Consider the following 26270-nt stretch of genomic DNA (forward strand, 5'->3'; position numbering starts at 1 on the left):
CCCACCCCTCGTCTCCCCCGCCTCTCTCTCCCCAGCTCAGGTGGGCTAGCCAGGATGGGGAGAAGCGGGAGTCACAGATTTGCGGAGGCCTCAGGGAGGGTGAGAGTCCTTCTGCCTGACCTTGGCTTGGCCAGGCCCCTGAGACTAGTCTTGACCCTTCACCCTGCAGCCCACTCAGGGGGCCCGAGGGAAGGGCTGGGGGTGGGGAGTGGGGACGGGGTAGGGAGGCTTGACTCACACTTAGCCCACAGCTTCGGCGAGACAGCAAGGAATATTTTTAGGAGCTCATTAAACAGGGAAGAAAGAAAGGGAAGGGAAGGAAGGAAGATGAGGATTATGCATTATTTTTCATCCAAGTGACAGCTCTGAGCATCTCTACTGGAACTGTCACACAAAAGAAATGGCATGTCTAATATTATTACGGAACGGGTGTGCGCACACGTGTGTGCGCGTGTGAGCGCGTGTGCCGCCAGTGTGCACCTCTGCAGGGTGGGGGCCCTGCAGGTGAGCCCACAGGTGACACGTGTGTGCGAGCAGCGGTGGGGGGGGGGGGGCGGTGTGTGGCAGCTGTGGGAGAAGACGCTGTGACGGAAACTGTGGGAGAAACTCTGTGAAACTGTGTTGTGATGGGGGGTGCAGACTGTACAACTCTGTGTAATTGGGTATGTATAACTCTGGGTGTGTGAGACATCGCTGGAAAACTTGTATCCCCGGAGCTGTGTGGGGTGGGCACGGGGGGCGAGAGGGGCGTATCCTCACAGGTGAGGCTGCACAGATAGGAGGGGGAGAGTGGGCTCGGTGGGGACTCAGAGTCGAGCCCCAGAAGGTGGTGGGGGAAACGGGAGGGTGAGGGCAGCCTGAGCCGACCTGCCCTGTCCTGAAGGGAAGGCGAGACATGGCGAGACACCCCTCACCACCCCAACACTCACACTGTCCCTTCTCTGACCCTGCTGACTGCCTGGCCGGAGGGACACTGCCCCGCGGGTGTGCATGCAAAGGTCTCTCTCTGACCTTCAACTCTGGTAAGTGCTTCAGATGGTCTCATAGAATTATCGTCCCCTCTGGTGAGGTAGGTACTCTTATTATTCCCATTTCATGAGTAAGGTGCTCGCGGGGTGACTGAGACCCAGCAGGGTCAAGCAACTTCCCTGACATCGCCGAAGCCGGCAGGAGGCAAAACTGAGATTTGAACAGGCCTCCGGTGAGTCTCCGTGTCTCTTCTCAGGGCTGAAGAGCTGAGCACAGGGGGTGGGGGTTAGCGGGAAGGGGTTAGCCCGGGAGGCTGTGACTGCGACCTGGGGCTTCCAGGAGCCTTCCCAGGACTTCTTTGGGGTTCCTGGGGGCCTGTCTGGACAACAGGTGTCCAGCGTGGGAAGGGGACCCCGGAGAGCTGGTGGGATGCTCCAGAGAGGCCGGCCAGGTGGGGTGTAAGGAGATTCGCTTCTGTCAGCCGCTGAGCAGTGGCGCGGGCCCTGCCGACTTGGTAACTAAAGCCAACCTCGTAAGTGGCTAATTGATTTCTGTTCCCAGATTAAATGTGCAGCACTTTACATGGCAGCAGAAGGAGGTCAGCGCTCCCCCCACTTCTCCAGCGCCGCGTGCGGAGAGACAAAGAAATTGATTTTCCAATCGATGCTCTGAGCAATGATTAAATGTTCTCTGCACAGCGGGCCTAATGAGTCCCCCAGGGGCGTGCCGGTCTTTTAATTAGAGACTCCCATGGGGGCCGGGGGTAGGGGCTGCCCTAGAGAGAGGGGTCCGGCCAGGGAGCAGTCCTCACCCCCAGGGATCGGTGGGCTGCGCCTCTGGGGGAGCACCGTGGCCTAAGAGATGCTGTCTAGGGGTCCCTGAGAATAGACACCCTGTGGAGGGGTCCCTGGGTGCTCAGGCCCATGCCAAGGCCTCCCTGCCTCCGCCCTCCCTCAACATCCAGGTAGCCAGGGTTCTTCTTTAGGTCAGTTCAGCTCCTCCATCCTGGTGGAGACTGGACGAGACAGGAAATGAATCCCCTGTAAGCGGCTGCGTTTTCATTACCCAGCTGCCCCATTGGAGGAGCCGACTAAAGACTTTAGAAATTCAAATGAGGCTCTCGGGGGAGAGTGGGGCTTAAACATTCCCCAGCGCAGGCGGCTTTATTGAAGGAATAAACTATATTTGCAAAGTAAGATATTGAGGCTGTCAGTTTCTCTTAGGGATATAATGAGATCCTGGGAGGGAACGAGGCCGGCAGGATGGAGCTCCCGAGGGCAGGAGCCCTAGCCAGAAGCTGGGGTGAACTGCCTACCATGGGCCAGGCAGAGTCCCTCACCCCCCCAGAAATTCTGTGACCACTACCCAGTAGAACCTATCCCTTCCCACACACCCACCATCCTCACCTCCCTTGTCAGCGCTCCCAAGAGAGGTGAAGGCAGGAAGGTAGTCAGAATGGCACTGCTGGCCATGGACACCCCAAGAGAGCGGAGCCCCCTGAAGTCCCAAACACACACACACATACTTACCCACCAGCTCTCCTCCCCTGTATAGAGCTCTGCTCTCCTGGGGCAGAAGTAGAGGGCAGGAGTCAAGACTTTGGCGGGGGCTGGGGCGGAGTCTAGGCTCTGCTATTTGCTAGCTGTTGACCTCGGGCAAGTTGCTTAACCTCACTGTGCCTCAGCTGTCTCATCTCTAGAATATTAGTAGCTGCCTCATAGGGTTGTTGGGAGAATTAAATGAATTATTTCATATAAAATACTGAGCATGCATCTGTTCTGTGAATGACACTCAATAAATAGTAGCTATTACTAAAGAGGCGAGGGAAGATGTAGAGGAAGGTAGTGACCAGTCAACCTCTTTCCCTCCAGGAGGTCCTACCTTACTCTGATCATCACCACCACCTCCACTGCCACTTCCATCATCACCACCACCAACATCACCACCATCAGCATCACCATGACTCAGACAGAGTCAGACACATGGCTTTGAGAGTGAAGGGACAGTCAGAGGGAGTCAGAGAGAGTGGAACTATGTGGGGTGAGTCCCGGCAGGCTTCCTGAGGGAGGAAGCCTGTGGACAATGTACAGTCTGGGTACAATTCTTTCTCTCCTCTTCCCTTTTTTCACTAACTCCTGGGGGTCAAGATGGAGCTACCCATTTTTTTGTGCAGGAGACTAAGGACTAAGGTGTAGGACCAGAAAAGGACAAGGACCAGACCCCTGAGCTCACCACCTCAGAGCTCCAACAGGGATGAGGGCTGAGGGTGCCACTCCCCGGCCCTCCAGCTCAACGCCAGTCAGAGCGGCTGTAGCACGGTGTGCGGGCCGAAGGAGGCCCACGGTCAGATCTGGGGGAGGGGTGTCAAGTGTACTGGGTCAGGCAGCAGCTGGGCGTCTGTCACTCTCACTCTGAGCCTGGAGAAGGAGACTGAAATTGACAGTGTAGAGGGTCAGGAGGACAGCAGATACAGCACCTGCCCCAGGGGCCTGAGGAGGTCTGTGCTCTGTGCCTCTGTCAGGGCTGCGGGGGGGATACACTGGTGGTCCTTCCATCCTCCTCAGTGAGACCTCAGCCCCAGCTGAGATCTAGAAGCACAGAGAAAACAGCCAGGCTCTGCTTCTCACTACTGCATGACCTTGGGTAAATCAATCAGCCTCTCTGGGTCTCCATTTTCCCTACTGTGACATGTGGGTGGCTTCATGACGGCAGAAGAAGGAACATGGGGCTAGGAGTCAAAGGACCCAGGGCTTAAGTACCTCTCCATGTCTTACTAGCTGTGAGCAGGTAGCCGGGTCACTTGTTCTCTGTGGCCTCAATGTCCTTATCCGTAAAAGGAAACAGCAATCTTCGTGTGTTGCTGTGGAAGTGAAGTGAGCCCCACAGGGCCTGGCACATAGTAGGCCCTCAACGGATCATCTGGAACTGAGCTCTCTTCCAGCTCTTAAAATCTGAGCATAAGATTCTGAAATGAGCTCCTATCACCACTATCACCACCTATACCACCAAAACCATCATCACCTCCACCATCACCTCCATCACCAACTTCACCATCACCACCCCCACCCTCACCAATACCATCATCGCCTCCACCATCACCTCCACCATCACCACCATCACTTCCATCACCACCTTCACCATCACCACCACCACCACTAATATCATCACCTCCACCATAACCTCCACTATCACCACCATCACTTCCATCACCACCTTCACCATCACCACCACCACCACTAATATCATCACCTCCACCATCACCTGCATGACCACCACTGTCACCACTACCCCCACAAATACCATCATCACCTCCACCATCACTTGCATCACCAGGTTCACCATCACCACCTCCACCACCACCATTCCACAACCACCACACACACAAGAATGCTTTTTTATAATTGAGAGCCAGAGAGAGGGGAAAAATGAGATGAAGAAAGGGGCTGTGGAATATGCAGGTGGTCCAGGAGGCAAAGCCAGGCCTCTCCACCCTCTTACTTGCACATAAAGAGGCTTCCCTCAGAGCAGAACCGGACTCCCTGGGAGGACTGCATGAAGTACAGATTCATGGTGCATGGATTGCCGGGACTTCCCACACCCCCAAACCTCCCCCAAGTTTCCTCCCCCTGCCAGTGAGGAGAGATGCAGTGCATACTTCTGGCAAAGGGGCAGGGGAAGGGGCTAGCATGAGTCAAGGCCCCCACTATCTGCCAGGCACCATCTTTGGTGCTTCATATACTTAATCTCATTTGATGCTGATAGTACCCCTGTGATGGGTATTAGTCACTGCATTTTAACAGAGAAGGAAACTGTGACTCAGAGAGATGACTGATTTGCCTGAGGTCACCCAGGCAGTGTGTGTCCAAGCTGAGATTCAGTCTCACAATCACCATTCTTAGAGGGTTTGGCTGCCCAGGAAAGCAGACCTGCAGAGGCAGGAGAGGGGTGAGAAGGAGATGTGATCCTGGGATGAGAGAGGGATTCTGTGTCATTTTCACAACATTCAGCTGCAAGACCAGGACATCTGGGTCCCCATGTGTGGCACCTGAATACTGCTCCCTGGTCTCCTGGGGGCACCAGGCTTTGTCGTGCATTTGTTTGTCTTCTTTGATCAACTCTAAACAACGTGCAGGCCAGAACCTTGCCTGGCGTTTGCACTGGCTCCCAGGACTCAGCACAGGGCCTGGCACCTGCGTGAGTAATTGTTGTTGAGAAGATACGTGAATGAACCTGTGAAAGCATGAATCAATCAGAACGTCAAAACCTGTTGGAAAGCTGCACTGACGATTAAAAAACAGGAAAACTGCAGTCAGCACAACTTTCCCTGCTTTTCAATATTATTATTTGTTTGCCTTTCTGATTTTATAGAAATGGTTGCTCCCAGATTGCAGAGCACAAGCTGACCAATTGATGCCCCAGAACTAATACCCTGAGACACACCCAAGGCGAGAAGGATGATTATTTAATGCAGCACACAGGGGCACCGGGTGTGGGGACATCATTCTGTGCGCGGTAAAACAAATGGAATACAAAGTTTATGCCAAAAACATGTTTCGTTCCTCCTAGTGACTTTCTTCCCCAGCCCCCTCCTCAAGCCCCTGCCTCAGGCACTGGTTCCTGTCCACGTCTGGTGGGTGCCTGGGTGCCCAGGAGCATAGAGTTGGCCCCGCTTCCCAAGCCCAGCTTCCGGGTCCGGGGACCTGGACAAGGTCTGGTTTCACCGCCTGCTTTTTGGAGAAGGAGATCCAATTGCCGCCCTCCCCCAACTGTGGCCCTCAAGGTAAGGACAGCCAGGCAGGTCACTGGTCTCATCTGGGTCCCTGTGGGTGATGAGATGGGCACTGATGGGTGAGTTGGCAGCCAGGCTGGAGTGGCACAGCTCGCTGCCCTGGGCACTGCCTTCCCTGCTTGTCACCACTCCTGGCTGCCCAAGCAGCAAAGAAAAGCCACAGTGACAAGATCCAGAGGGGGAGAGGCTCCAGCTGGGGGTTGGTGCTGGTCTCACAGGCCACTGGAACAACAATGTGACAGCTTCTCATGGGGGGGAGGGGGGACCTCTCTGTCCCCAGCTCCCGCCCCATCTGCCTTGACCCTTGTCAGTCTCCATTTCTTTGGACTGCCTTTTCCTCTGTCTTTTTTTTTTAAATTTATTTTTATCTATTTTATTTTTGGGGGGGCTACGTTGGGTTTTCGTTGCTGCCCGCGGGCTTTCTCTAGTTGCGGCGAGCAGGGGCTACTCTTCGTTGCGGTACGTGGGCTTCTCATTGTGGTGGCTTCTCTTGTTGCGAAGCACGGGCTCTAGGCGCCTGGGCTTCAGTAGTTGTGGCACACGGGCTCAGTAGTCGCAGCACGCGGGCTCAGTAGTTGTGGTGCCTGGGCTTAGTTGCTCCGCAGCATGTGGGATCTTCCCGGACCAGGGCTCGAACCCTTGTCCCCTGCACTGGCAGGCGGATTCTTAACCACTGCGCCACCAGGGAAGTCCTGCCTCTGTCTTACTTCAGTTATGGGCTGCTATCAGCTCTGAAGGGCTCTTGGTCCACACCTCCTCCCTCTCCCTCATCCCCTGACCTCAGGGCCTATTCCCTCCTGCTACATACACACACACACACACACACACACACACACACACGTGTGCACGCACACACCTCGGGCAAAAACCAGAAGGCTCTCTCCCACGACCTGTGATTAAGACCTGTGAGGAGTAACTGGGATCTGGGGCTCCAGTGGGTCTGTGAGTGTGAAGTGGTGTGTGTGCAAAGGTGTGAGCAGGTGTGCGTGAGAGTGAGCATCAACATGGATGTGGGAGTTAGAAAGCGTGTGTGCATACGCATGAGTGTGACAATGAACGTACATGAGTGTTGCAAGAACGTGTTGAGGGCGGAGTCAGCGTGGCGATGGGTGTGTGAGTGCACGAGTGGGTGGGGGTGAGCGTGGCAGGATGGGAGTGACTCTGAGTGTGGAAGCAGAGCCCAGGGGCAGATGGACAGATGCATCCTCTGAGCTGGTGTTTCTCAGTGTGGAGGCTGCCGGGACCACGTCCTGCTTGATCACCCCCATCTCTGCCATCCTGGGCTCCCTCAAATCAGGTCAGGGGGTGGGGAAGGGGGGTGAAGCCGCTGAGCTCCAGGCAGGGCCCCTGCCCGCTCCTTGGGCCTGTCAGCCACTGATCTGTTCCATGTTCCTATAAATATTTACAAATCCCAGCTGCTGAGGAGCAAGACATCCTCCGCCAGCTGGGGCTCCCAGCCTGGGAGCTGATGGGGAGGGAACATGGGGGAGGGGGAGGGGGGCTGCAGTGGAGAGACAGGCGCCCAGGACCCCCAGGTTCAGCTCCTAGTTTCGACTCGGGTTAGCCCGTGCGCCCCTGTGTCTTCCTCAGGGACTGTGGAGCCAGAAATCTCCTCCTCCAGACCTCGGCCTCAGGAAGCCTGCACCCCTACCCGATGGAGAGGGGGGCCCCCTGTACAGCCAGTCTCCTGCATCCTATTCATGTCTCTCAATTTGAGGTAAGGGGAAGGGTCTTACTTTTTTAAAAACACAGAGAATTCTCCCCGAGTCCCTAGAAGGTATTTTTTTCTCTCCACTCAAAATCTTCCCCAGGACACTTTGATAAATCCTTCTGGATCTTTCTAAGTTGGAGGCTGGAGGACTTGTGGTTCAGGCATCCCCATCGCAAGAGCCCCCTCAGTAGCCCCTGAGGAGAGCTGAAGCATTTTCATCTGGTCTCACGTGCTACCCCCAGGCCACCCAGTCACCCCCAGAGCTGGCCTGGCTGTGGGGACCGGGCGGAGGGGGAGTTGGGTGGGGAGGGCTTCCTTGCCCCAGTCCGTCAACACCGTGGCCCGGGCTGGTGGTCAGACACCCTGGCGAACCAGCCCAAGACAGTAGCCCTTCTCAGGCAGAGATTGATTATCAATTATTGATCGACTCTACCTGGCGCCCAGCACAGGCCCTTGGGCATTTGCATGGATTCATTGGCCATGTGCCTGGATCTCCAGGGCAGGTTTTCCCAGTAGGACTTGGTGGCAACTTCCAACTGCTAGTCCCACAAGGCATGTGCCTGACAGATGGCACCAGAATCCTGGCTGTCCTGGGTCTCCCAGCTCAGGCAGGCCCAGCACAGACACAGGACACTCCGAGCACCAAGTGAGCTGAGCTCTTTTCCCCCGTCTTGGCTAGAATTTCAGATTTATAAATGCCGGACCTTCCTGGCCCCCTGTGGGACACCCCTTGGCCTTGCCCAGGTAATACCTACATCCTGGTGTAGGTTTGTCCAGGAAGCCAGACACCGGAGTGGGAGAAAAAGAGGGACAGGGAACCCCATGATACGCTCGGCTGCTTGCGTGGAACACCCAGCTGGAAACTCAGCCCTAATGCGGCATTGAAGTCAGGTCGGTGGCGACTGCTGCTCTGCCGGAGGGTGGAGGCCAGGACTGCGGCTTCCCATCTTCCTCTCTGGGGCCCAGATCAGCTGTTTTCACAGGGGTGGGGGCGCCTAACTACCCCAATTTCATAAGATGAGAAGAAGGGGCTGGATGGTGCTGAAAACGGCCAATCTCCTTAGGGCAGAGCTGTGATGAGGCGGAGGGGGAGGAGGTGCAGGGCTCAGAGGCCAGAGACAGACACTTTCCTTGGCGAAAGGCAACTGGCCCCACCCCCGAGAAAACTGTCCTTCTCAGCTGCCAGAGAGGAAGAGCAGGGGCCAGGAAGGAGGGATCAGGGGGAAGACAGTCTGGAGCTGGCATGTGCTCTGGAAGAGAAGTCCAGTTATGGCAGTGGCGCAGGAAGAGTTAAGAATATTCCTAAAATAGCCCAGCCAGAGCCTAAGCCAGCCAGCTAGTGCCTCTCCCAGAGAGCGGATCTACAGCGGGAAAAGTCAGCCTGCTCTGTGCCCACCGCCTGCTGCCTGGCTGGGGTTGCTAATTAAGCCTCCCCGCCTCCACCAGCCCCTCCTGGTCTAGCTGGGGTGGGGGCGGGACTAAGCAGAGGGGCCACATCTTCCCAAGAGACAGCTGGGACCAGGAGTCTTGTGGCAGGGCATCCCCCTCCAAACACATCCTGGCCTGGGTCAGTGATGGGCAATTGAGTGAGTGATGGGTCAGTGAATGGGTCAGCCTTTGGAGGGTGGGGACCCCCAAGAAGCTCATTGAACGCCAGCTTCTCCCAGCTCTGGGCTCCGCTCCACTTGGGGCATCTAGGGGTGAAATTGGGGCAGGGAGGGGCCAGAGGAGCCCCTCCAAGAACAAACCACGTCTCTGTTTCAGGGCCAGGACCAGCTACATAATTTACGGGCCTGTACGAAATGAAAATGTGGAGTCCCTTGTTCAAAAATTGTTAAGAATTTCAAGATGGTGACAGCAGAGCATTAAACTAAATGCAGGTCCCTTCTGAGCGCTGGGCTTTTGTCAGTGAACAAGTTGCACGTCCATGAAGCTGGCACGGTCAGGGTCTGTTTAACTAACATTTACTAAACACCCACTGCTCTGTTCCACCGCTCTTCTGGCTCTGCCACCTCAGAGATCCCATCTCATTCACTCCTGTCCTCAAATGTATGGATGAGGTGCTCAAAGACCGCTCTGAACTCGGAAGGGAGGCTGGGCCACCTCCGCCCCTGGCTGATTTGGACTCTCCAGGAATACTGCTGCAGCCAGGGTTCCAGCCCTCACACCCAGCTGCCAGAAGTCTCTGAGTCGAACCTTCCACTAACACCCTCAGAGGGTCTTTGGGGACCACCTAGGACAGGGATGAGCAATCAGCCCCTCTTCCTCTTGCCCCCTGACCCCCACCAGTGGGGTCCTGAAAAGAGCCCCTGGGGGTTCCATCTGGCTCTGCCTCAGATTGGCCTCTGACCTTGGGCAAGCCAAGTCCCCTCTCTGGGCCTCGGTGTCCCCCGCTGTCAAAGGAGAGGTCTCTAAGATATTTCCAGACCCTAAGTTCTAGGTCTCCTCGGGTGAGAATGGAAGGGAAGGTTTTTTCCTAGAAGAGACAGGGCTTCCAAAGAAAAAGCCCTCCCCAGTCATCCTGGGGAGCAGGAGGCTTTCTCCCTTACACCCCCATCCTCAGACCCGGGGGTGTCTTCCCCAGAAGCCAGGAAAACCAATGCCCAACTCCAGCCCGGTCCCTCCTCCACCTCCCTCTCCCCACTACTTCTCCTCCTCCCTGCCTTCCCCCAATTTGCCTGGGAGCTGGGGCTGGGGTGCTGGTGGGTCTGGAAGAGTCAAGGCCTGAGGGAGGGGGTGGGTAGCCCGGGGACCGCGCTGGCCAGGCCGGACCCTCCCTCTGCTGCCTTTGCAGGAGGCTCAGCACAATTGCACTGCCTGTCACTCCCACATCCCACTATCTGTCTCTCAGGCTGACCCCGCGCACCCACCATTATATTGGTTCCTGCTGGGGCTGCAGAACCTCATTACTTATACATGCAGCTGAGAGATGCAGGCTGGGCTGAGGGGAGACGGTCCCTCCGATTAGGTCTCCCCTCCTACAGCGGGGGCCCTTTTCAGAGCTGCCTCCCTGGAGCTGGATTGGGATGGGCTGCCTGTGGCTGCCTGTCAGTCAGAGGGGCTGAGCAGGAGGAGGCCCAGGGCTGGGCAGGTCCCTGGAACCCTCAGGCATGAGGCCCAGAGTTCTCTGGCCCAGGAGCATCAGAAAACCTACCTGTGACCTGGGTACTTGGGCTCTGCCCCCTTCATCCCGCTAGCTCTCTCCTCCTAGGATATGGGGCTGGGGGAGGGGCTCCTGAAGGAGGTTCCTCACCAACCTGAGTCCCAGCCTGGTGTGTCCTGGCTCCCCCACCCCAAATCACGACACAACTTCCATTCTCCCAAATGCCCCTTCTCCAAAGAGGGGCTGCAATTATGGAGGCTTTTCCCATGGAGGATCTGCAAGTGTCTGAGTTAAAATGTCATGAAGGGACTTTAAATATTTTAACAGATGACAATGAGGAGTTTTCTTTTACATGAGAATCACAGCCTCTCCGAGCTGCCCTAGACAATTCTCCAGCCCACGGAAAGAAATGGGAAGCCCTAAAATGTGATGAGACTTCCCCAACACACGTGGCAAGTTGGTGGCCTAACGGAGCCTTGAGAGCCAGTCTCTGCCTCTTGATGCCCAGCTCCCCACCCTGTCCAAGACAGGGCTACAGACCAGTGGCTTCAACCAAAAACCAAAAATATGCCTTTTATATAATTGAGCCTTAACCCAAGCTTTTCTTTCTCTCTAAAGGACCTATCTTTGCTTTATCTACCAGGTATGCACCTGCTGGGCCGAGTGGTGAAGAGCCCCCACCCAGGGTCAAACAGACCCAAGTTCTAATTCTGACTCTCTCTCCTACTAGCTGTGTGATCCCAGGCAAGTTACTTCACCTCTCTGAGCCTCAGCATCCTCATCGCCAATGTAAAGATGATAATGATTATTCCTTAGACTTCCAGTGAGTATTAAGTGAAATAGAGTATATAAAATGTCTGGCACATATTGGTACATAGGTAATGGCAAAAACACTCATCCACCCTTCATTAATTTCATAAACATTTCAAGATCTTTCCAGAAACCTGGAAGTCTCCTGCTCCTCATCCCACCCCCATCCCATCCAGATCAGGCCACTATCAGCTCTCGCCTGGACCACTGCAACCTCCTGCTACCTAATCACCCTATGACACTCTTACTCTATTTTAATCCCTCCTGCCCAAAGGATATCTGAAAAAATCTGATTATTGGGCTTCCCTGGTGGCGCAGTGGCTAAGAATCTGCCCGCCAATGCAGGGGACATAGGTTCAAGCCCTGGTCCGGGAAGATCCCACACGCCAAGGAGCAACTAAGCCCGTGCGCCACAACTACTGAGCCCCCGTGCCACAACTACTGAGCCCGCGCACCTAGAGTCCGTGCTCTGCAACAAGAGAAGCCACCGCAATGAGAAGCCCACGCACTGCAATGAAGAGTAGCCCCCACTCGCCGCAACTGGAGAAAGCCTGCGTGCAGCAACGAAGACCCAACGCAGCTAAAAATAAATAAATTAATTAATTTTTAAAAAATCTGATATCGTTCACTCAACACTCTTCTGTAGTTTCTTATTGCCCTTAGGATAAATTATACACTCCTTGCCACAGCCCACTGAGGCCCTGCAGTCTTGTCCTTAGCACATGCTGCTCCCTTTGCTTGGAATAATCTTCCCTCCCTCCCTCTCTCCTCCATCTCTGGCAGCCATCCTCTTCACCTTGCTATCCTTTAATCAGGGCTTAACTAAAATATCACCTCCTCCAGGAAGCTTCCCATGATTCCCTGCCTCCAGATGAATTTAGGCAACACTGCTGAGTGTTTCTATAGCATCCCACATATTCCCAGGCAGTTTGTCAAGTTGGATAGCAGTTGCTTGTTTAATTGTCCACGATTCTACCATACACTGTAACTACATAAGGTCAGAAGACTTTTCACGCTCATCACTGTATCTTTTGATAATAAGTGATCAATTAATATGGGCTTATAGAATGGATGGAGGATGGATAAGTGGATGGATGAATAGATGGGAAAAAAAATGATACCTCCCCTCTGTAGAGTCTTCCTAGAGTCCTCTGGGCAGGGAGTTTTCCATCTGTGCTTCATAATACCTAGTGCAAACCTCTACCCAAGCCTTAGTTTCCTCAGCTATAACATGGGGGAAACAATAGTATCTACCTGGTGGGGTTATTGATATGAAATGATATAAGCCATGTAATAGTTTTAAATCCATGATAATAGGTTGTTACATTTAAATGAGGTAATCCACGCAAAGTGCTTAGAACAAGATCTTGTACTACTAAGTGCTAAAAAAAATTCATAATTATCATAGCACTTATCATTTCTTCCTGCCTGTGTCCCCTGCCAAAGAGTGAGCTCCTTAGGAGTACTGCTTAGGTCTTGATCATTTTTGGACACACCACCTCTAAGACCTCACAGCGCCCAGCTCGGTGCTTTCAGTAAATGTTCACTGAGTGAACAAGTGAACAAATGAACACAGATTTGCCAGCCGATGAGTCAGGGCACTGCACTCCTTTTCATCACTCACAAACCCAGACACACACTAATGCAAACAGTCTCTTACACATTCACACCCACTCACGTTCATTCAAAGAACCTCAAAATACCACAGAACAGCCACCCAGCTTCCTAAAGTCAGCCATGCATCAAAGAAGAGACTTACCCACTTTCTTGCACCCACCATATAGCACCCCAATGCCCAGTACCCCCTCCTCACCTCTGGAATGATGGGGGCTGTAGGAGGGAGGGAGCTCTCACTCACAGTAAGGAAGGCAAAGCTGGATCTTCAGCCCCCAGCACTGGCAGTACCGCAGCTACAGATAGCACTGCCCTCCCTCCCTTCCCTGGGGCTCACCTCTTTCCTTTTCTGAAAACCTGGGTCCCTGGGCTTGGCAGGTGGTTGAGGAAGAGGCCTGGGAGCCAGAACTCCTGGGTTCCTTTCTCATTCATCTAGTCTTGTCTCTGAACCCGGAAGCATAGGCCATTGTCCTCCTCTCCTAGCGCCAAGCACAGCAATTTGTAGGAAAAAAGGCAGGATGAGGAGACCCCATGCCCCGGGGTGGTGGAAGGGCCTTGCTGTGAAATAATTATATTAGCCATCCTTTACTTGGCGCCTAATAAGGGTCAGATACTGAGGCCAGCGCTTTGCTACCTTCATTATTACTCATTTAATCCTTATAACAACCCCTTTTCCAGAGGAGAACACCTGAGACGCTGCTGGTTAGTCGGTAGCCTAAAATCACCAGCTGGGACTGGCATGCCGGTCTCTAACCCCGGAATCATCAACTGCCAGGCTTCAGAGAATTCGGGGTGGATGGGGTAGGAGGGCTGGAAGTCCTCAGGTATTAAGCTGGGGAGACGCGCCCTCGTCCCAGACGCACCCCCCAATCAGCCAGGCCCTCTTGTCCCAGGTCCCTCTCCTGCGGGGACCTGGGCGGGGCCGGCGAGCCTGCGGGAGGCACGGAGCCGGTGGCCCAGGCTCACAGGCCAAGATGGCTGTTAATTAAAGTGCTGGCACCGGCTCCTCTCTGCAAAGTTTGAAGCCGTTATTTTCCACTCCAGCGAAGCGGGGAGAATCCGGCTGGGCTGACAGAGACGCCACACCGCGCTAGGGGAGCGGGCGCTCTTTCGGGTCGGGGGGCGGGCCGCCTTGCAGCGCCGAGCGCGCCCCTGGACGCCCGGGCAAGCGCCGGGGGTGCGTGCTCCCGCCCCTCCGCGGCCTCGGGCGACCAGCCGCCGTTTCCCCGGCGGATTCGGGAAGGACTCCGGGTGACAGACGAGCCCCAGCGGCACAGCGGAGGAGAGAGCCGTGTGCGCGCGAACTAGGGGGCGCGGGATTGTACAAATGATACGCCGACGACCGCGCACTTGTCCCTCGGGTCACCAGCCCTGTCGCTCTTGGGGGACTCATACTGGGGAGACCGCCGTGGGGGACGGGAGGCCGGACTGACTGCCGAGAGTCGGGACTACTCTTCCCGAGCCTGGGGAGGTCTAGCTGTCCTCCTCCCCCTGCACTTAATGCCTTCCTCCCTCTAGGAAGTAAACGGTACCTAGAGACCCAACTGGGTGGCGGTTAGAAGAGCTTGGAGCCAGGCTGGCGGTTTGAATCCCGGCTCTATCGCTTATTAGTTGTGTGACTTGGGGCAAATCTCTTAACTTCCCAGAGCCTCAGTTCTCCCTCTGTAAAATGAAAGTAATGATGGGCTTTACCTCTTTGGATCGCTGTGGAGATCTGGTGTGATGGCGTCTGTAAAGCAGTCAACACAGGGCCTGGCACACAGAAAACCCTGAATAAATGCTATTGATTGAATTTTTAGCTCCTTCCTTGGCGAGGGGATCACTCTAGCACGGGCTCGGCGGTGCTTGAAAGGTCCTCTCTCACAGCCCCCAGCCCCCGCCCCTGACATCCTCCTGTTCTTGTCCTCCTCCCAGCTCAGGTGGGGTTAATCAATCTCAGCTTTGGGAGGGGTCCTCTCAGGAGAAAGGAGAAGGGCTGGAGGGTCATCCTTTAGCAGCAGCTAGTGGCCTCTGAATGGCAGAGCCCTCCCGGGTAGGCTGGATAAAGGAGGGTGAGGAGGAGCAGTGGAGCAGCCCAAACTGGGCCTCAAATAATGTGACAAATATTTTGATGGAAGCAGACGCTGTTTCGTTTATGCAGCCTAAACACTTTACTGCACTTGAGGAAGAGGATTGCCTTATACAACCTGATGGGGAAAAGAGTTAGGAGCTCAGGAGGCTCGAGGTTGGGTAGGAGGGGAGAGCTGAGGGACTGGGAGAGATCAACCCCTCCTCATGGAGGCTGGGAGAGGGGGTCACCACCCAGGGATGTGTTTGTGCTGTCAGAACGGAGAAATTACCTGGGGTGCCCACTTTCTTAGGGCCCCGATTTCTGCCTTGCCTAAAAGCAGGGAGAAGGGAAGTGACCAGAGTAAGATGGAGGAGCCCCCGGCCCCATCCCCAGGAAAAAGCAGCCTGACCTGGCCTGGAGCGCAGGCAGGAAGGAGCAGAGGTAAGGAGGTGTGGGTAGAAAAATCCTGCTCTTCCTGGGAAAAGGCGTCCCGGGAACATCCAGGAGCCAAAAAGAGAGGAGGGAGCGGCAGCTGTTAGTACTCGGGATTCTGCTGGGCACCCTGACAGGCATCCCACCACCACCCCCATCTCCCGGACAGGTTGTCTGCGAGGCCTGAGGGCGGATTGGCCCCCTCCCCATCCTCCTGCCTTCCCCTCTTCTCCCCACTCATAACCCTCTTCCTTGTCCTTCCTTCTTGCTCCCCGCTCCGTCCTCCTCTCAGTCGCTCTTTGTCCCCTGAAGACCGGGGTGCTCTACCCCAGCCTCCGCCCGCTGCGGGCCGTGGCCCCTCGTGCCTCTCTCTGTCTCTCTCGGCTTTCCTCGTAAGCGACCCTCGAGTCCTCTCCCTCCCAATCCCTCTCGGCGCTTTCTAGCTCTCCCTATGACCCTCTCTTCCATTCGCTTTTCGTCCCTACTCTTCCCTTCTCTATGCGAGCCTCTTCTATGTCTCAGACTCTAGGCCCCTCTCCACTTCCGAGGCTCTGTCTCCCTCAGTCTCCCCTTTCCTCTCCCGGCTCCAGCCCTCTACTCCGCGGCCCCGCCCCACGGCCCCGCCCCTCCTGGTGGGCGGAGCCCTGCCGTCCGCGGCCCAATTAGGCGCCGGCCCAGCCCTCAGCCCCACCCCTCATGGGCGCACAGCTGCGCTGAGCGGGTGGGGCTGGACAGGGCGGAGGGGGCGGTGGCTTGAGCGCGGGGAGGCAGGAGGAATCAGGCAGGAGGCGGCGGCCGCCGCGCTCAGTTCTGCCGCGCCGCGGGAGGGAAGCGCGAGGCAGGAGCAGGCGGCTGGGCTCGGCAGCGCATCCAGCGCAGCGCGGCGCCCCGGGCCCGGCCCCATGCCCTCGGCCCCGCCGGACCGCCCTTGAGCGCGGGCGCCCTGCCCGCGCCCCCCGCCCGCCGGCACCATTGCCCCGACGGCGCGGCCTGGCGGCCCGGCGCTCCCCAGGCTCCGCGCCGGCCGGAAGACGTTGCTGGCAGCTGCCGCGGGCGTGGTGATGCTGCTGGTGCTGGTGGTGCTCATCCCCGTGCTCGTGAGCTCGGGCGGCCCGGATGGCCACTACGAGATGCTGGGCACCTGCCGCATGGTGTGCGACCCCTACCCCGCGCGGGGCCCCGGCGCCGGCGCGCGGCCCGACGGCGGCGACGCCCTGAGCGAGCAGAGCGGCGCGCCCCCGCCCTCCACGCTGGTGCAGGGTCCCCAGGGGAAGCCGGGACGCACAGGCAAGCCGGGCCCTCCCGGGCCCCCGGGGAACCCGGGTCCTCCGGGTCCTGTGGGGCCACCCGGGGAGAAGGGTGAGCCGGGCAAGACCGGCCCTCCCGGGCTGCCGGGCGCGGGGGGCAGCGGCGCCATCAGCACGGCCACCTATACCACGGTGCCGCGCGTGGCCTTCTACGCCGGCCTCAAGAACCCTCACGAGGGTTACGAGGTGCTTAAGTTCGACGACGTGGTCACCAACCTAGGCAACAACTACGACGCGACCAGCGGCAAGTTTACATGCAACATTCCCGGCACCTACTTTTTCACCTACCACGTCCTCATGCGCGGCGGCGACGGCACCAGTATGTGGGCGGACCTCTGCAAGAACGGCCAGGTGGGCCCGGCGGGGGCATGGGGCTGGCCTGGGGGCAGGGCATCCAGGGACCCCGGGGCCGAAGGGTACGGAAGGGCGCAGATGGAGCCCTTGGAGCGGCTTAGGCATTACAGGCTGGGATGGTCCAAGCTGGCTGGCACCCCTAACTCCTCGGTTTCTGGGCGCCGGCTCCAAGGCAAATGCCGCTGGGCACCTGCGGCATGGAAATGCGGGAGATAAATCCAAATAATCAGAGCGCTGGGCTCCCGGGCGCGCGGACTGGCCCTTGGGGGCTTGGCCCTTGGGAAACAGCATCTGAGAGCTGGGATTCTGGTTAATACCAGCTGGCGATGAGGGGACGGATCAGGATGGGCTATGGGGAAAGGCAGCTTCAGCGCCCACGGGCGCCTGGGCGCAGCGCTAGGCGCGCAAGCGGAGAAGGCGAGCTGTAGGAGATGTTTTGCGCACAAAGGCAAAGGGAGCCGAGCGCATAAAGCCTTAGCTGCAATACATCCCCCGCCCTAAGGAAGGGACCACTGGGCCGATCTGACACCCTTTGCAAAACCCGGGACTGCGCGGCCCCTTCCCACTGTGTCAGAGCTAACCGCACAAGAAGACGGCCTGGGGGGTAAAGTTTTTCCTCCTGAGGCAGGGCAAAGAGGTGGAAACTCCCCTCCTCTTTGCCTCCCAGCTGCAACTCCTGATTCCTGGGGTGTCGGGGGATCATCTTCCTTCCCTATCCCCATCGGAGAGACCAGAGTGGCAGGCACCAAGCTCACGAGGTCTTTGGTACTTGGGACCAGCAATGCCTCGCGCTCTCCTTGGAACCGCTGCCCCGGGACTAATCTTGACCTAACCCTGCCCCAGGGTGACAGTTTTACCCAGCTCCCTTCGCTTTGATTCCCCCTCCCTTCTCAGTGCTCCCAGACCACGGTGGCCTGGGGCCCCTGGGGTAGTCAAGCGGAGCATCCTTGTGGAAGAAGGTGTCTGTGCCAATCAGAACTAAAGCTAGGCTGATGGGAGTTGGGAAGGAATCTCCTGCGACTGAGACCCAAGATCCTGCTGGAACCCCTCCCACTGCAGCACTACCCTGAGGCAGACCCTGGCTTGGGGGGTGGGGGAAAGGACAGGCCTGAGAGTCAGCAAAAAACCTACCAGGTGCTTGTAGGTCTGCCCCCTGCCCTGTCTCCCATGCCTGCTCTCTCTGGTTTCTGCCTCTCCCCTGCCTCTCTCCTATCTCTCCATCTCTTGTGCTGGCCTCTCTCCTGTGTCTACCAGTCCTATCTGTCTCTCCCTGGGTTTCAGGGGTTTCACCCCTGGGTTTCACCCCCCTCTTTATTTCTTTGGTGTCTCTCTCCCACTTGTGTCTATCAGGCTTCCTGTGTCTCTCCTCTTTGTCCTTGGTTCTTGACCAAATGGGAGGCCCTAGTATCCAGTTAGGGCCATCTCTGCAGACAGCCCCGCAATTCCCCTTATTAATCGCTGGTAAGGGATGCAACAATGTCACCTTCATTGATGGAATTTCTTCCTTTCCTAAAGAAAGTTTGGGCTGGCATGAAGTTGAGGTTTCAGGGGGCTGGGGGCCCAGCTTGCCTGAATAGGGAGGTGGTCACCAGGCCACCAGTGGGCCCTAGACCCTGCGCTACTTCAGGAGGGTGCCGCAGGGCCCCAGAGATGAGACAAGAGGAGGTCCCAAAGATGGTGTGTGCTTGGGGCAAGAACACTTGCTTCAGTCTCAGGGAGGTGAAACTGACCCAAAAGCCTCTTTTTACCCCCCGGGGCAGGACATTGACAGAGCCTGACAAGGAGGTGGCACCACAGGCTGGTAGAAGAAATGAGGTGGCTTTAACCAGGGGTTTCAGAGACCCAGCATTTTAACAGTTACTCAGACCATTTCCTCCACACACATAAAAAAATCCAAGACAAGCAGTGGGGTGATAGGCCCTGGTCCTCCCCTACATCCTTTGTGACTTCTTCCAGATTGTCCAAGAGACTCCTTTAATCTCACTGGTCATTCTTTTTTTTTTTTTTTTTAATTTTATTTATTTATTTATTTATTTTTGGCTGTGTTGAGTCTTCGTTTCTGTGCGAGGGCTTTCTCCAGTTGCGGCAAGCGGGGGCCACTCTTCATCGCGGTGCGCGGGCCTTTCACTGTCGCGGCCTCTCTTGTTGCGGGGCGCAGGCTCCAGATGCACAGGCTCAGTAGTTGTGGCTCATGGGCCCAGCTGCTCTGGGGCATGTGGGATCCTCCCAGACCAGGGCTCGAACCTGTGTCCCAAGTTCTCTAGGCTTCAACGGTTCTCATGTTAAAAATGGGGATAAGAAACTCGAACCTTGAAACAGCGAATTGCTGGGTGACAGGTCCCCACCCCGGGCCTGAGGAGCCCCCTGCCCGGGGCGTGGACTCACTGGTCATTCTTTATATTAGTTTTGAGCCCCTGCTAGGAGCCAGGTTTGGGGTTCCAGAGGTTCAGTCTGTTTGCCCTCCAGGACCTCGTGGTCTGTGCAGGGGAGACAGTAGTAAACACACAATAACACACCCCAGCGATTATTGAGTGGGAGGAGCATCGGGAGACCACTGACACTCCTGTCCCCAGATGTGTCGGCTGGAGGGCGAGATTCAATGGGGCCTGCCCCAGCTCAGACCAACCTGGTTGGGGGAGAGGAAGGTGAACCTGGGTCCCCAAGGTGAGGAGACACAACTAGGGAGAAAATGAAAAGGTCAAGTGTAGGGAAAGGCTGGCTCAGAGGTGGACATTCAAGTGAGCGGAGAAAAAACTGATGGGGCTGGGCAGTGGGTGGGAACAGAAAAGAGGGGCTTGCTCCTCCCACGCCTTCAAGTCCAGGGGTGACCCTGGGCTCTGTGCTTTTCCCTCCTGGCTTCCTGCCTTGCAGAGAGGCTTCCAGAATTTCCTCCGGAAGGCAGAGCTGCATCTGGGCCCTGGCCCTTCCTTGGGCAACATGGGGAGATGGGGAGTCACCACCTTCCTGCCTGGTGCTGAGACCCCCTCTCTGTCCTTGTGTGAGGCCCACCAGCCCCTCTACCTAGGGGTAGCTTTGAGTCACCACTGCACAGCCTGATGGCACTAAGCCCGGGTCATTAGGACATGGGAACCTGAGGAGCCTGAGGAAGGGACTCTAGGTTGGGGCCGGTGCCCTGGGTGAGGTGAGCCCCCTGCAGCTCCCTCTAAGACCCACAGTTCAGGCACTTCCCTGGTGGTCCAGTGGTTAAGACTCCGTGCTTCCAGAGCAGAGGGCATGGGTTCGATCCCTGGTCCCTGGTCGGGGAACTGAGATCCCACATGCTGGGCGAGGACGTGAAATTGATAAACGGGGCTAGAGAAGAGGGGACTGTGTGGGGACAGGCCAGGGCCTATGGGAAGACAAGTATTACAAATGGGCAGGGGCTTGGACACCAGAGTTTGAGTGAGGTGAGAAGTGGTGGGGTGTGTAAGTTGGGGACCATGGTATAAGGACCTAACTGGAGATCAGCCTCTCTGATTGGGGGGAGAGGGGCCCCCTGCTGTCCTCTCTGGCCTGTAATGTCTTTCACAGCACAGAACCAGTGCCTGGCATAGTAGGGACCCAGCAATGGTGTGAAAGCACAAGTCTCCTGTGGACCAGGCTGGCTGCCTGTGGGAGCCACACCTGCACATCCAAAACCCCAGCATTGCTCTGGGGGTAGAGGCACATTTCCTGGGTTCTCTGCCTCCACCCGACCCCACTCCAGGCCCCTAATCGGACCACTGCCTCAGTTTCCTTTATTGGCAGCCCTTGAAGAGGTGCTTCTATAGCGCCCCCTCCTGACAAGCCCCAGACTTGCTTTCCTGCTTCCAGGACAACCTCAAATCCCCAAACTTCCCCTCGGCCCCCAGGAGGAGCTGGATGCCTCAACTGTTTCCAGTCTTGTGCAGAGAATCAGGACCCCTGGGTTCCATTCCTGGATCCCCCACTGTCTAAGGATGGAAGAGCATTAATTCTCCCTGCCTCCGTGGATAGTTAGGATAATCACAGCAACAATCATGGTGATGAATAAATAATAAACATAAACATAACAGTTCTGATGCCTGTCACATCACCAGGAGATTCCTGATGACAGATGACGGTATTCTAATGGATTTGGCTATTAAGAAGCACACTGTTTTAATGAGTTAAGGCTAAATTAATCTGGGTAATAAAAATAATTGTTATTAATAGTAATTTATTAGCAAAGATAATGAAATGCATGTGTAATAATAAATACTACCAGGATTAGGGCCCAGGGAACAATACAGGAGTTGGCTGCTTGCTTTCAGCTCTTTCCTAGTAGCTCAAAGCCCCATCAAGATTAAAAATTTTTTCCTTCACTGTCAAAAAGCATCTACACTGGTGGCAGTGGTGAGGCAGGATCTTCTCATCCATTTTCTAAACGGAGAAACTGAGCTCCTTGGCAGATGGCATCTCTCCCTCATTTGATTTTCCACCACCTTTAGCTGGACCAGGAGTTTTCCCAACCGAGTGCCCCAAACAATTCCCTCCCAGGTTGGGGAAGAAGAGCTTGAGGGCTGAAGGGCCTGAAAGGATCTGGGCTCTAAATGGCAGACTGTATGCAAATATGTCGGGTCCTCCTGGTGCAGCATTGCTGCTGAGTCAGCAGCTTTGGCACAGCTGATCTACAGTTCTGCCTTCCGTCCAGGAGGGAGGATGGGTCCCTCCCCTAATTTGGCTTGGTCCATCCCTGACTGTCAGCCCTTGGGGGAGTTGCCTTCGGGGAAGGGGCAGGTTGGAGAGGGGCTGTTGAGGAGTCTGGCTGAGAGAACCCCATTCAATGCAGCCTCCCCACACCACAAGCCAGAACTTGGAGATGGCTCCTCTCTTCCCATTCTCCACCCAGAATATCCTGGAGAGGCCCCAGATCAGGTGGCTCAGGACTTGCGCTGGCCTCAGCGGTTGGAAAGGAATGCCTGGAAGGAATTTGTCCACCACCGCACATCCTCAATATCTTATGATTATAGTCTGAGCCCCCCAAATGATGTGTCAGGCTTCAAATCCAAAGGCTGGTGTTCCCCTGCCCCATCGTCCTGCCTGTCCCGCCCCTCCTCCATCAAAACAAGGACCAGCAAGGGTATCAGATCAGACTGAGGATCACAGAAGGATATAAGGCTTGGTTCCCTTCTTCCCATCCACTTCCTTTCTACCACCGTGGGGTGATACAGGAGGAGCCAGAAGTCCTCTTTGGGTCGGGGAGTAGTCACAGGTATAGCTACAGCTCTTTGGAGGTGGGATGCAGGCCCAACCTGAGCCTTGGGAGGGGAAGTAATTACCAGGCCTTCCATCTCACTGCTCTGGTGTGAAAGACTCCAGAATGGACTTCAGGCAAGGCGTCCACAGAGCAGGTCCTGGTACTAGTGTGGTTGCTTACTAGTAGCCTGGCATTGATCCAGGCCTAAACCTATAAGGCCAAGGGGCGCCCTCCTGTCCATCCACTGACATAAGAACAGGTGGATGTGGCTGAAATGTAAGGCATCATTATCACAATAAGGCAGAGAGGAACCAATGGTGAGAGAGGGGATGGCCCTCCATCCCTTAGGGGTCCAGAGAATTCCTCTCTGCAAGGAGGGAGTTCCAGGCTGGGGCATCCTGGAAACATTGTTGAAGTCAGACAGTGAGACCTAGGGGAGTTAAGGAGGCCGATTACACCTTGACTGCCAATTCAGACCCAGATTATACCTGCCCTAGAAATCCAAGGCTCCTCTGTAACCCCTTCCCAAAACACACAGTTATGACTGGACAGGGCAGTGGTGGGATGATGGGAGAAAAGCAGGCTGAGAGCCCTGATGGGGCTAGAGGTGGGGCTTTGGGGGCTTCCAGAGGTAGCTGCCTTACCTCTGACGGTCCCCCTCCCTCCCCGACCCCACTTCTCTCCCTCCTCCTCCCCTCCCCTCTCACACACACCCCTCTTCTCCTACCCCCACCAACCCCGCAGGTGCGGGCCAGCGCCATTGCCCAGGACGCAGACCAGAACTACGACTACGCCAGCAACAGCGTGATCCTGCACCTGGACGCGGGCGACGAGGTCTTCATCAAGCTCGACGGAGGCAAAGCGCATGGCGGCAACAGCAACAAATACAGCACATTCTCCGGCTTCATCATCTACTCCGATTGAGCTCCTCGCGACCCCTCCGTCCCCTATCCCCCCGGAGGTCCCTTTCCGGCGGAGCAGAGGATGACCCGTCCCCCTACCCCCACCCCCTCGCTGCCCGCCACGGCCGCCGGCTTCTCCCGGCTATGACGCCCCCGGCCTGCCCTCACCACCGTCCGGGCCGCAGCTAGCCCTCCTGCCGTCTCGCCGCAGAGCCGGGTCCAGCGCGCCCCGTCCCGGTTCCCCGGGAGGCGGTGTCGACCGCCCCCGCCCCGGCCCGTGCTGTATATTTGTACAATAGGATTGTTTTTGCCCACCCTAGCCACCAGCCCGCCCCAGCTGGGGGAGAGGTCTCGGCGGGGTCGCTCCCGGTGCTCGGATGCGCTGCCCACCCGCTCTGGGGTGGCGCTGCCTGGGGAAGCGGTGTATTGGGGGCTGGATGGCTTCCCAGGTACAGCCCTGGCCGGCTGCGCCCCGTCTGACCAAAGCTATAATAAAACACTTCTACCCCGCTGGCTTTCCGACTGTGCCCTGGAGAGGAGTTGCAGGAGGGGACCGTGAACCCTGCCCTCCTCCAGGCTGGGAATGAGTCTGCTGAAAGCTTCTCATGGATCCGGGGGGAGCCAGGCGCCAGAGCCAGAGCTGCTCCAGGAGGAGGTGGGCCTAGGGGCCCAATGCCCACCACAGCCCAAGTGGGCCTGGGCAGCTGGAATAGGAGGCAACCCAGTTACATCATCATTTTCCAGGGTGGAAAAGCTCCAACTTTTCAACCTTGAAAGCGGCATCAGCATTCCAAAGGCACAGCAAGTTTTAAATTGGGAAACCCAGGTTCCAGTCCCAGTGCCACGGTGTAGAATCCTGGCCGTGTCACTCTTTTCTAACTCAGTTCTGGGTTAGTGACATCAATGAAAGGAACAAGCTTTGCATTAAATGCTGGTTGACCCTGACCCAAGCGCTTCACCCCTGGGCCTCAGTTTTCTCATTATAATATGTAGGTGAGGAGACCTAACCTACCTCACTTGACTGAGGATTAAAGAGGTATCATGTATATGCTCAATAAACACAGCTTTTATTATTTATGCATCACTTTAAAGTTTGTCAAAGGCTTTCACGTATGTCATCTCACTTGAGTCTTCCAAGAGCCCTGGAAGGTTGGATGAGTAGATTTTTTTTTTTTTATTGATTTATTTATTTATGGCTGTGTTGGGTCTTCGTTTCTGTCCGAGGGCTTTCTCTAGTTGCGGCAAGCGGGGGCCACTCTTCATCGCGGTGCGCGGGCCTCTCACTATCGCGGCCTCTCTTGTTGCAGAGCACAGGCTCCAGACGCGCAGGCTCAGTAATTGTGGCTCACGGGCCTAGTTGCTCCGCAGCATGTGGGATCTTCCCAGACCAGGGCTCGAACCCGTGTCCCCTGCATTGGCAGGCAGATTCTCAACCACTGCGCCACCAGGGAAGCCCCTGGATGAGTAGATTTTATTCTTTTTGCAAAGAGGTTAAATAGCTTTTAAAATAGGACACAGGGACTTCCCTGGTGGTGCAGTGGTTAAGGATCCACCTGCCAATGCAGGGGACACGGGTTCGAGCCCTGGTCTGGGAAGATCCCACATGCCGCAGAGCAACTAAGCCTGCGTGCCACAACTACAGAGCCTGTGCTCTAGAGCCCGCGAACCACAACTACTGAGCCCACGCAGCTAGAGCCCATGATCCACAACAGGAGAGGCCACCGCAATGAGAAGCCCACGCACCTTAACGAAGAGTAGCCTCTGCTCGCTGCAACTAGAGGAAGCCCACACACAGCAACGAAGACCCAACACAGCCAAAAGTAAATAAAATAAAATAAATAAATTTATTTTTTAAAAAAATAGGACACAGTCACCAAGTTCTGTGATTGCACTTGAATCCGAGGAGCCCTTGCTGCCTGGAGACACACTAAATCTCTTTGCCTTGTCACTGCCTCCCTCACCTCCTATTACTGGGACCATGACGGTTGCACAGTTAGGGCATTCCTAAATCATAATAGCTAATATTTAGAGAGCACCCACTCTGTCTGACACCACATAGGAACTTTTTTTTTTTTTATTTATTTTTGGCTGCGTTGGGTCTTCGTTGCTGCACTCAGGCTTTCTCTAGTTGTGGCGAGAAGGGCTACTCTTTGTTGCAGTACGCGGGCTTCTCATTGCGGTGGCTTCTCTTGTTGCAGAGCATGGGCTCTAGGCGCGCAGGCTTCAGTAGTCGTGGCACGCGGGCTCAGTAGTTGTGGCGCACGGGCTTAGTTGCTCTGCGGCATGTGGGATCTTCCCGGACCAGGGCTCGAACCCATGTCCCCTGCATTGGCTGGCGGATTCTTAACCACTGCACCACCAGGGAAGCCCCATATAGGAACTTTATAAATATTATCTCATGGAAATATGTGTGGGGTGGGAATGGACTGGCAAGAAATGCTCCCATGCCCTTTAACATGGATGCTGTTGTTTTATCCATTTCAGATGAGGAAACTGAGGCTCAGAGAGGATAAATAATTTGCCATGGTCACAGAGCTAGGAAGAGGCAAATGCCAGTATTTGAACCAAAGACCATGCTCTTACACAGCATGCCATATTTCATAAAGCTCTGGGATCTCCAAAGCAGAACGGAGGAAGGATGGCTTGGGGGCAGCCCAGCGCTTCCACTCCAGCGCTGCCCTGCAGAGGCTTGATGGGATTTACAAGCATCTGCCCTGGGCAGCAGCCATGGGGTGAGCCTCTTGGAGAATCCCAAGGCTCTGCTTGAGGGAAGGGTCCCATCTGGCCTCCCCTCCCCCTGCTGGCTCAGCTGGAGAGACAGGAAGGAGGGGTGGCCTCCCTCCCAGTCAGGCCCCATGTATGGACCCTTGTCAAGGCTGGCAGACTTGAATGACTTTCTTTATCCTGTCTTCTCTCCCCTACATCCCCCTACTTCCAGCTGTGGCCATTTAATAAAATTAGCTTAATACTTGTTCCTTCCCTGTGGGGTCTGGAGATTGAAATCTGCGGGTTCCCACAAACCCAATAAAACC

At 55.9% G+C, this 26270-nt stretch overlaps 1 protein-coding gene across 1 annotated transcript; it reads left to right on the forward strand.

Annotated features, from left to right (window-relative positions):
- Nucleotides 1-16229: 16229 nt before the first annotated feature.
- On the forward strand, nucleotides 16230-24317 carry C1QL1 (complement C1q like 1). The gene is made up of 2 exons (XM_007180253.2): nucleotides 16230-17136; nucleotides 23081-24317. Exons 1-2 carry the CDS (start codon nucleotides 16540-16542, stop codon nucleotides 23258-23260), a joined length of 777 nt encoding a protein of 258 aa, XP_007180315.2. The 5' UTR covers nucleotides 16230-16539; the 3' UTR covers nucleotides 23261-24317.
- The last annotated feature ends 1953 nt before the right edge of the window (nucleotides 24318-26270 follow it).

Source organism: Balaenoptera acutorostrata, chromosome 20 (genome assembly GCF_949987535.1).
Source record: "Balaenoptera acutorostrata chromosome 20, mBalAcu1.1, whole genome shotgun sequence".
Taxonomy (NCBI): Eukaryota; Metazoa; Chordata; class Mammalia; order Artiodactyla; family Balaenopteridae; genus Balaenoptera; species Balaenoptera acutorostrata.